At 46.1% G+C, this 11,648-nt stretch overlaps 1 protein-coding gene across 2 annotated transcripts in view; it reads right to left on the bottom strand.

The window, feature by feature from the left end:
* Nucleotides 1-11,648, bottom strand: part of NPAS2 (neuronal PAS domain protein 2) — a 152,402-nt gene that overhangs the window by 74,990 nt on the left and 65,764 nt on the right. For both annotated transcript variants that reach the window (XM_010829646.1, XM_010829647.1), the window contains exons 4-5: nucleotides 8,398-8,489; nucleotides 990-1,079 (exon numbers count right to left, since the gene is read on the bottom strand). In XM_010829646.1, the coding sequence (XP_010827948.1) occupies nucleotides 990-1,079; nucleotides 8,398-8,489 (182 nt within the window). The remainder of the gene's footprint in view (nucleotides 1-989; nucleotides 1,080-8,397; nucleotides 8,490-11,648) is intronic.

Genomic DNA, 11,648 nt, shown 5'->3' with positions numbered 1-11,648 from the left:
CCCCACCAGTGCCCTAGCCGTACAACCGCCTGTGTGTGGGAAGAGGGGGTGATGGGGGCTGAGCAGTTTGGTGGGGCTTGTTGGGAGGAGACAGAAGAGAGGATATTTTATCCCCAGTAGTCACAAAGGATGCTCCTGGTACAGCGTGCTTCCAGGCCAGACTCTGTGGGGATAAATGCTGGTGTGGCAGGAGGTGGAAGGCTGGCCAGACACCTGCCCTCCAGGGGCCCTGCAGCAGTCGAGTGCTGCTCTGTGAGTCAGAGCATCCTGATGCGGGTACCAGAGAGCCAGAGAGGCTCAGGAGGAGAGGAGGGGAGTATGAGGGAAGGAGGGAGGGAGTGAAGGAGGGAGGGGGAGAGAGAGGAGGGAGAGGAAAGGGAGGCGCACCCACGGCACCACCCCATTCCATGCCCCAAGCGGCTCTGTGGGCTGCAGAGCTCGCCCTTCTGCCCAGATCCTCCTTGCCCCCAAGGTCCTCCTGGTCCAACATCTTTGAAGAGTATTTCACTCCCCCCACCCCCACGGTCATCCCTGTCACTGAACCCTCACCACCAGCAAATGTCACACCTACTGCATCCCAGTCACACCTCCAGGGATCCCCAAACTCCGGCCCGCCTCCAGCCATCTGGTGCACACGCCTATACCTGCTCCCGGGGGACCCTGTCTTCCTCTGCAGGTGTCCGTCAGCCTCCACAGAGGCTTTGAGCTCTGACAACTGTGTCGTGGGTGCGTGGCTTCCGGGCGGTTTCCGGGACAGTGGAGGGTGGGGACGCACCATGGCCCCTGTCTCAGGTCTTACGCATTCCAGGATGACACACTCCTGCCCCTGTCCTTTGTCTGGAAGCACCTGGGGCTAGGCCTTGGCCTGGTCAGGACTCCTCGACCCTCCTCACACGCAGACCCTGCAGACCCGCAGCGCCCCAACTCTGAGACCCGAATGGGAAAGAGGATCACACATACTGGCAAAGGCCGTCTGGGCAAAAACTCACCGGTAAGTGCCCAAGGAGAGGCGTGATGCTGTCAGAAACATAGAGGATGCTGCCATCCGTCGTCACGGCAATGATGAAGCCATCCAAGGCCTGCGAAAAACGCAATAGGTGAAGACTCTTCCGTCATGCTTTTATGCAGAGGGGATCACTGGAGCCAAGGACCCTGGGTTACAACAATGACTTCGTTTCATAACTCTTTGAATATTTCTGCGACTGACCTCACAGCATTTTTTTTTTTTTTTGGTCTTGCACACAAGTCGATTTCTTACATAGAACTTGTCTAACCCAGGCGAAATGGTTGCAAAGCATGAAAGGGCTGAGTGGAAAATGGGACCCACGGTATCATGAAATACATTCAGCGTGGAAACTACCTGAGTACATTTACTGTTAAGTGTGCATTTGGGGTGAATCAGAAATATCACAACTGCCATTAAAAGGTGTCAGTGAAGAGCTCACGATCCCTGTTCTCCATCCCCTACACCACTTTGAGTTCAGTGGTAAACATTTACTAAAAGATACAGGAGCTCATGGGCTTCTCCCATGGTGGGGCCAGTGGCAGAATCTGCCTGCCATCTCAGGAGACACAAGAGACATGGGTTCGATCCTTGGATGGGAAAGATCCCCTAGAGAAGAGAATGGCAATCCGCTCCAGTATTCTTGCTTGGAGAATTCCATGGACAGAGGAGCCAAGTGGGCCACAGTCCATGGGGTTGAAAAACAGTCAGAACGACTGAGCTACTCACACACACACACAGGAGCTCACAGAGGCATTAAAAACAGAAAGTGTGCCTGCTGGTCCATTGCCATAGAAAGACCTTCTGAAGGAAACCTTTATAAAGAACGTTCACATCAATCTACCAAAGCGGAAAGGAAGGGCTGATGGGGAAAGGCTGGATTACTTGACTAGGTCCACGAGAAGAGTCATCCCTCAGTGTCCATGGGGGGCTTGTCCCACGACCCCTGCAGACACCAAGTCCCACAGATGCTCAAGTCCCCCAGAGTTGCCCCCGTATCTACGGGCCCTGCATTCTGGGATTCAGCCAACCGTGGGTGTGAAACCCACAGACACGGAAGGCCAACTGTATTTCAGCATGTCTGGCAAATTCATTTGTTTAGAAGTTTTGACTGAGTGCCTGCTGTGGGTTAGATGCACTGCCCTCGGAGCCCATGAGAGAGCAGACAGAGGCCCTCTGCGTTTTCTCAGAGTCACCGGCTGTTTGGTTTTCGGGTTCCTAATCAGGTGCTCACAATGCTTTCACATGTCACCCAGAAAGGTGATTTCTAAATTTCAGACTCTATCCAGCAGAGAACGGGGTCATCCAGGCAACTCACCATACTGGCCTGCCACGGAAAGGGAAGAGATGAAAAACAAAAGCTTTCTCCCCACAAACAGATATTCGAGGACGTAAGACGTTCACGCAGGCGGTCGCTGTAAGCTATCACTGCTGCCTCGCTGACTGTACAGTTGAAATAGCATCAAGCACAAATGTGTGGATTCTTCTACTTTGGGGGGAAAAAATTCCCAAAGTGAAGTATGTGTTTAGAAAGTTCTGGAAACATTTTCTATACCCTCAGCTCGATCTTCCCAGGGTGTTACTGATCTTCTGTGCAGCCAAGAGAGCATGGATTCTTTCAGGGTAGGAGGGTGCAGCTGGGTGCCTGGCAGCAGGAACCAGAAGCAGTCCAGAAGTGTGCAGAGAAAGGTCCCACCGTCAGCACACACCACGTGGGAGAGAGTTCTTTTCACTGGGAAAATGACTACTAGGATCGCTGACTGTTTAACACTTAGGTTCTGCAGGGTTGGGAAGAATCCCCTGGAGGAGGAAATGGCAACTCACTCCAGTATTCTTTCCTGGAGAATACCATGGACAGAGAAGCCTGGTGGCCTACAGTCCATAGGGTTGCACAGAGTCAAACACGACTGAAGTGACTTCTTAGCACACGGCACACACTGCAGGATTTAAGACTGAAACATCTATTAAGGCACATTTCTTAAGTGGACCCCATTCTCTTCGATTATATCTGTGGTTTTCAACTGGGGGCAACTCTGCCCCACTGGGGACATCTGGCAATGTCTAGAGACCTTTCTGGCCATCACTTCTAGGGTGGGCACTGTAGGCCTCTAGTGGGTAGAGGCCAAGGATGCTTTGAAATATCCCATCTACAATACACAGCATGTCCCTACCACAAGGAATGATCAGGTCCAAAACGCTAATTGCACTGAGATGGAGAAATCTTGGGCCAGATTTACCAGTCATGGTGAACACCAAAGTACATCCTGATTTTGTGTTCAGTCGCTCAGTTGTGTCTGACTCTTTTGCGACCCCATGGACTGTAGCCCACCAGGCTCCTCTGTCCATGGGATTCTCCAGGCAAGAATACTGGAGTGGGTTGCCATGCCCTCTTCCAGAGGATCTTCCTGACTCAGAATCGAAGTTGCATCACCTGCGACTCCAGCATCAGCGGGAGGATTATTTACCTGCTGAGCCACCTGGGAAGCCGCAATATTCTGGTGACCTTTATTTCTTTTCCATTTAAGTATTTTTTCTAAATTAAAAGAAATCATATTAGCAGCGCTCCTGGAGGTGAATTTTTCTAAGAGGTGGAGGCATTGTGGATGACGTCAGCGGGACCGTTTTTGGAAACAGCAGATTGAAATACTGGGAAAAGCAGAAGCAGTCTAAATTCTCTTCTTGCACAGTGAGCCCATGCCCTCTTGAATTTATAAAGCAAGTGGGTGGTAAAAAGCAGGAGGTATTTATGGATGGAAGATAACGCTCATCAGCCCATTGGCATTTTCCATCAAACGCACAAGGATTACGCTGAGTCACTGCGTTAAGGCTTGTGATGGTTTCAGAAGTCCCACTGGCAGCCTTTGAGAGTGACTCAACAGGACATGATTAAAAAGCGGCCTGCCCCTCTTGTTGAAATGGGGACTCTGGAAGGAGCTTCAGTGGACACCCGAGATTCCATAACGGTCCAAGTTTCACACCTGCCACACCCCAGATGGAAATGAGACAACCCCTCTCTGCCAATCCCTAGTTCTGACAGAATGCTTCTTGTCTTCTCTGGGACAACCTCTGGGCTAAGAGAAAAGATGGCTGTAGCTTTTCTGAACAAAATTCAGAAACATCGCATATTCCGTAACTGCCTGTCAACGAGAGTGTCCTTCCCTTTGAATTGACTTGTTCTAACGCTTGTGGCCACCATCTTGGGCAGCTTTCACGGGACCAGCTTGGCTGGCTGCAACCAAGTCGCTTTCGTTCTTTCAAATCCCACAATGGTATGAGTTCTCCTGGAGTCTGGTTTGGGGCCTTTCTGGGAGAAGAAGAAGGAAGCGGGGATTCACACTCAGATGACACCAGCAGTGCCATTCCCTGGGGTCTGACGGGCTCTGTCCTGGATTTCATCTTCATTTAAAAAAGGAAACTCCTAGTTATGAAGACACGGCATCCGGATTCCTCATGCTCCCTGCAGTGGCTCTGAATAAGGGAGGGGGATGTGCAGCTGGGATGGGGTGCAGCTGGGATGGGATTCATCCTATGGAGAAGCTGCATCCTGGAAAATGAGAGCATCATCCCATGGGGACCATCGCAAGGAAGGCACAGGAGGCTCCTGTCACCCATCACCTGGTCTGTGACTCCTGAGGAGCAACAGGGTGGAAGAGGAGCCTAAGACAGTCAGAGACAAATCTAAAGTTCTAGTTGGAGGGTCTCCCAGATGCCTCAAAGATGCAGTTTACCCAGAACGCCTGCTTGCTGTACAGGCTTAATTTGGGGTCCAGTTCACTTATGTAGCATGAGTTCCTTTAGACTGGCTTCAAAGAGTCTACACTAGGAGCAGAGGAAAGTGCATAAGGCATATCCATACAAATCTAAACTCTTCTTTTTCTAGAAATTTCAGCCTTCTACATCTCAGTTCAGCCCCAATTTTCATCTTTAAAATAAAGACTGTTATAAGAGAAAAGGAAGGACACTACATAATAACCAAGGGACCAGTCCAAGAAGATACCACAACGGTAAACATATATGCACGCAATACAGAAGCACCTCAATATATAAGGCGAATGTCAGCAAACAGAAAAGGAGAAATGGGCAGTAACACAGTAAGAGTGGGGGACTTAACACTTCACTGACATCAACGGACAGATCATCCACATGGAAAATCGATAAGGAAGTATGAGTCTTAAATAACACATTAGACTAGGTGGACAGAATTGGTGATTACAGAGTACTCCATCCAAAAGCAGCAGAGTACAATTTTGTTCCAAGGCCACTTGGAACATTCTCCAGGACTGACCACATGCTGGGCTACAGAGTGAACCTCGGCAAACTTAAGAAAACTGAAATCCTGTCAAACATCTTTTCTGACCACAACGCCATGAGATCAGAAATCAACTATACACACACACACACACACACACACACACACACACACACACCCTGCAAAAAAACACAAATACAGGGAAACTAAAAAATCTGCTACTAAACAGCCAGTGGATCATTGAAGAAATCAAAGAGGAAATAAAAAATACCTAAAGACAAATGAAAATGAAAACACAACAATCTAAAAACCTATGGGACTCGGCAAAAGCAGTTTGAAGAGGGAAATTCATAGAGATATGAGCTTACCTCCAGAAACAATAAAAATCTCAAATAAACAACCTAACCTTACATCTCAATGGACAGGAGTTTAAGCAAACTCCAGGAGACGGTGAAGGACAGGGAAGCATAGTGTGCTGCAGTTCATGGGGTCACAAAGAGTCAGACACGACTGAGCGGCTGAACAACAACCACCTCACACCTAAAGCAACTAGAGACAGAACAAATACCCCCAAAGCTGACAGAAGGAAAGCAATCATAAAGACCAGAGCAGAAATAAACAAGATAGAGACTAAGGAAACAACAGAAAAGATCAATGAAACTAAAAGCCCATTCTTTGCACAGATAAACAAAACCTATAAACCTTTAGCCAGATTCATCAAGTGAAAAAGGGAGAGGGACCAAGGCAATAAAATCAGAAATGCAAAAGAAGAAGTTACAACTGACTCCATTGAAATACAGGCCACCATGAGACTACTATAAGAAACTACATTTTTAACCTTTTAAAAATCTTGTTTCCTCAAACACCTTTGATATCTTGAAATTCCCTTGGGGGCAGGGAGGGTAGAATGTGCCACAGGTTTCCAAGAGTGTTATGTGCTATAGGGTTATATGTTTTAATTACTTTTCCCTAAGAATTAGGAGATAAAACGATTTCTGTGAAATAGCATAATGATACATTAATTCAACCTTGTATATCACAAGCTGCTCTAAATTTAACATACTTAAAATGCATTGCTTCTGGAGAAAGTTCTGTATTTTCTTTAAATATAGTTCACATGCAGATTTAAGTATCTTTCATCTCATGAAAATGTTCATTAATGCACTTATATTTCATAATATTTGGACAGCTTCATTCTGGCATTTTCTTACTCGAGTAACTTTCTGTTTTCTGCAGTTAATCTATGTAAATTAAAGTTTATATCAGTCTTATATAGGCACAGAAGATGAGATCTAGAAAGCTGGAGCTCAAAGAGTCACCTTCTAATACCCTGCCAGGAACCAGTGACACAGCCAGCATCTAACTTCTTTTGACTGAATCCATCCACCCCAGCTTTCTTCTTCTACTTCAAGGGCTCAGACACACCACCTCTGGGGCTTTCTCTATGTCCACCATGGTATCTGAACACTCCAGGTCTTATCCCTAGTTTAGAAGTCAGAACCAGCTGGATGTTTTTGCAGTGATTTATCCTCGTCTGGATAAGGATAGCATATAGAAAAGAAGAGACATTACTTTGCCAACAAAGGTCCATCTAGTCAAGGCTATGGTTTTTCCAGTGGTCATGTATGGATGTGAGAGTTGGACTATGAAGAAGGCTGAGTGCCGAAGAATTGATGCTTTTGAACTGTGATGTTGGAGAAGACTCTTGAGAGTCCCTTGGACTGCAAGGAGACCCTACCAGTCCATTCTGAAGGACATCAGCCCTGGGATTTCTTTGGAAGGAATGATGCTAAAGCTGAAACTCCAGTACTTTGGCCACCTCATGCGAAGAGCTGACTCATTGGAAAAGACTCTGATGCTGGGAGGGATTGGGGGCAGGAGGAGAAGGGGACGACAGAGGATGAGATGGCTGGATGGCATCACTGACTGGATGGACATGAGTTTAAGTGAACTCCGGGAGTTGGTGATGGACAGGGAGGCCTGGCGTGCTGTGATTCATGGGGTTGCAGAGAGTCGGACACGACTGAGTGACTGAACTGAACTGAACTGATCCTCGTCTGGGCTTCCCCAGTGGCTCAATGGTAAAGAACTCGCCTGCCAGTGCAGGAAACACAAGATACACGGGTTTGATCCCTGGGTCAGAAGATTCCCTAGAGGAGGGCAGGGCAACCCACTCCAGTATTCTTGCCTGGAGAATCCTCATGGACAGAGGAGCCTGAAGGGCTACAGTCCATGGGGTTGCAAAGAGTTGGACATGACTGAAATGACTTAGCACACAGCACATCCTCATCTGTCCTGAGAAGTCTCACCCCTAGAGACACATGAGGCAGGCCAGGCACTCAGATCAGCCAGACTTCCTCCAATCCAGCCCAGCAGATGGGCACAAGCAATAACCTTTCAGAGAAAGAAATGTGCATTTCTCCACACAGAGAGAGCACACTCTGGGGGCGCTGGGGGTGGGGCATGGCCATGTATGGTTGATACCATACACCATATTGATGAAACAGGACTTCAAGTTAAAAACATAATTTTAAAAGAAGACTTTTGCTTTCAAAATATGTCCTACCAAGAATATATAATTGTTGCATTGGGCTTCCCTGGTGGCTCTGAGGGCAAAGAATCTGCCTGCAATGAGGGAGACCAGGGTTCGATCCCTGGGTCGGGAAGACCTCCTGGAAAAGAGAATGGCTACCCACTCCAGTATTCTTGCCTGGAGAAGTCTATGGACAGAGGAGCCTGGTGGGCTACAGTCCATGGGGGTCACAAAGGGTCGGACACAAGAGCACACAGGCATATGCATATATATATTCTACATAAATACCCTCGCTCTCCCTACTGCTGCTCCTTCCCTGCCCGGTTCCCCTGTTAGGTGTCCTCTGGTTGGAAGGCTGGAGTGGGTCTGCCCTGCAGTCACCATGGCAACAGGACACATTCACATTGAGTTTGGGGATTCTGGCTTTTCCTGCCCAACTCAGTAGCCAAAACACACACCACAGCAGGCAGATTTTTTTCAAGAGTCTGTCTGTTCCCAGCCTTCCTTTCAGGGTCAAGAACAGTTGTTTACTTCGGGCACAGGGTCTTATCTGGAACAAGCAGCTACATTTTAATCCACAACCCATCAAGCTAATTGAAACGTGCATCTCACCTCCAACATCAGCTGGGTGAATTCTTCATTACTGAGGAATGAAGGCTTCCAGTCCGGCTGAATGTCACAGATTTCAGTTTGCGCTGAGACTTCTAAAAAAAAAAGCACAAACAAGCTTTTAGACGGAAAGACACCTAGAAACTGGAATTAAGAAATGACACACGTGTTATTTCTATGCAATTTCGTATAAATGTGTAGTTTAATAAAAGAAGCTGATATAAGGACATATGCCACTCTGATCTCCAAGGATGGGGTACAGTGGAGATAACAGACCCTTGATGTTTTCTCCTTTTGACCTTTAATGAGGTCTCTGGGGAGACAGCACCCCACCCTCTGCACTGGGGATAGTGCCTGCGATTAGCACATGGTACCTTGCCCTTGAATTTCTACGTGACAAAGCCCATCAGCGGCAGCCGAAGTCAGGTAGTTGCCACCTGAGCTTTCCTGGTGGCTCAGTCTGTAAAGAATCCACCTGCCGTGCGGGAGACGGGGGTTCCATCCCTGAATGGAGAAGATGCCCTAGAGAAGGAAAGGGCAACCTACTCCAGTTATCAAGGCAACAGGAACAAGGACAGGGGTGGAGGGGCATGTCCTTAAGCTGCTTCTTCATGGTCTAGGCGAAACAAAATACTTCAGCGAGCTGGGATTTTAAAAATTCCAGAAACATCTTAAGGCACGAAGTTCCTAACCTACTGCGTTTGTGCAGATTGCAATGTATGTCTCAGCACTTCCAATTACTGAAGTATAATTCGTTATACAAATACCTGCTGCTCAGTTGCTTTGAAGGCCAGAATTTACTTTTCCTAAAACCTTCTGGGGTTAATCTGTACTTTGCCCCTTTCAAGTAACTACGTTTTTCACAAGATGTTATTCGTATTTGTAAATCTAATAGTCACTGGTCGACACAAGACTCTGTAAACACTCTCATTTTCCTGTCCTTTTGTGTTTTTTTTTCTTTATAATAGTTGATAGAAATTGTTTTTTTTCCTATTCATGATTTAGAAGAATTTCTTTGTGCTTCACAACTTGATAATTTTGTGTAAATTCTTAGCATTTTTGTCAAGTTTGGGAAAACATCAATCAAGTTTCTTTCCTAGAAGAACTGCAAAATTTCAGGGCATTTCACCTTTTTTTTTTTTTTTTCACTGACTAACCTGCAATGCTCTTGCTTTGTTTTTTAATTTTTATATAATTAAAAATAATTTTTTTTTTATGTGGACCATTTTTAAAGTCTTTACAGAATTTGTTACGATATTACTTCTGTTTATGTTTTGTTTTTTTGACTACAAGGCGTGTAGGATCTTAGCTCCCTGACCAGGGATGGACTCCACTCCCACTGCATTGGAAGCTAACGTCTTCACCACTGGATTACAGGGAAGTCCACAACTTTTACACAGTTTTTAAAAGTGACTTTCCACTTACAATTATTTTAAAATCTTGGCTATATTCCACACGTTGTACAGCACATCCTTGAGCCTATCCCGTGCCCCACAGTTCGTCCCTCTCATACCTCCACCCCTTGACTGTCTGCCCCCATCACTGGTAACCACCAGTTTGTTCTCTTTATCTGTGAGCCAGCTTCTTTCTTGTTATATTCACCAGTTTGTTGTATTTTTTTAGACTCTCTATATAAGTGATATCATACAGTATTTGTCTTTCTCCATCTGAATTATTTCACTTAGTATAATGACCTCCAAGTCCATCCGTATCACTGTGTGCTAACTCGCTTCAACACTGTCCAACTCTTTGCAGCCTTATGGACTGTAGCCCGCCAGGCTCCTCTGTCTATGGGATCCTCCAGGCAAGAATACTAGAGTGGGTGGCATGCCCTCCTCCACGGGCTCTTCCCAACCCAGGGCTCGAACCCACATCTCCTACATCTCCTGCATCGGCAGGCGGGTTCTTTACCACTAGCACCACCTGGGAAGCCCCCATATTGCTGCAAATGGCATGATTTCATTCTTTCTTGTGGCTGAGTAATTGCCTGTTGTGTATATGTGCACGTATTCTTTATTCATTCATCTGCCGATGAACACTTCAGTAGTTCCCAGGGATTCTAGCTCCCTGACCAGGGATTAAACCTGCACCTCCTGCATTAGAAAGCAGTCTTAACCACTAGACTGCCAGGGAAATCCAAACAATTCAGTGTCATAATCAAATCTCTGATTTTTCTCAGAGATGGCTGAGGAATAGGAAGGGGAGACCACTTTCACAATAGAATGGGAAAGACTAGAGATCTCTTCAAGAAAATTAAAGATACCAAGAGACCATTTCATGCAAAGATGAGCACAATAAAGGACAAAAATGGTATGGATCTAATAGAAGTAGAAGATATTAAGAAGAGGTGGCAAGAATACACAGAAGAACTATACAAAAAAGATCTTCATGACCCAGATAATCATGATGGTGTCATCATTCACTTAGAGCCAGATATCCTGGAATGTGAAGTCAAGTGGGCCCTAGGAAGCATCACCGTGAACAAAGCTAGTGGAGAGGATGGAATTCCAGTTGAGCTATTTAAGATCCTAGAAGATGATGCTGTGAAAGTGCTGCACTCAATATGCCAGCAAATTTGAAAACTCAGCAGTGGCCACAGGACTGGAAAAGGTCAGTTTTCACTCCAATCCCAAAGAAAGGCAATACCAAAGAATGCTCAAACTACCCCACAATTGAACTCATCTCACACGCTAGTAAAGTAATGCTCAAAATTATCCAAGCCAGGCTTCAGCAGTATGTGAACTATGAACTTCCAGATGTTCAAGCCGGATTTAGAAAAGGCAGAGGAACCAGAGATGAATTGGCCAACATCCGATGAATCATCAAAAAAGCAAGAGAGTTCCAGAAAAACATGTATTTCTGCTTTATTGACTATGCCAAAGCCTTTGACTGTGTGGATCACAATAAATTGCAGAAAATCCTTAAAGAGGTGGGAATACCAGATCACCTGACCTACTTTCTGAGAAATCTGTATGCAGGTCAAGAAGCAACAGTTAAAACTGGACATGGAACAACAGACTGGTTCCAAATAGGGAAAGGAGGACATCAAGGCTGTATAGTGTCACCCTGCTTATTTAACTTATATACAGAGTACATCATGAGAAATGCCAGGCTGGATGAAGCACAAGCTGGAATCAGGATTGCCAGGAGAAATATCAATAACCTCAGATATGCAGATGACATCACCCTTATGGAAGAAAGTGAAGAAGAACTAAAGAGCCTCTTGATGAAAGTGAAAGAGGAGAGTGAAAAAG

Source organism: Bison bison, unplaced genomic scaffold (assembly GCF_000754665.1).
Source record: "Bison bison bison isolate TAMUID 2011002044 unplaced genomic scaffold, Bison_UMD1.0 scf7180017864508, whole genome shotgun sequence".
NCBI classification, from domain to species: Eukaryota; Metazoa; Chordata; class Mammalia; order Artiodactyla; family Bovidae; genus Bison; species Bison bison.
This window is presented reverse-complemented; position numbering and strand designations above follow the sequence as displayed.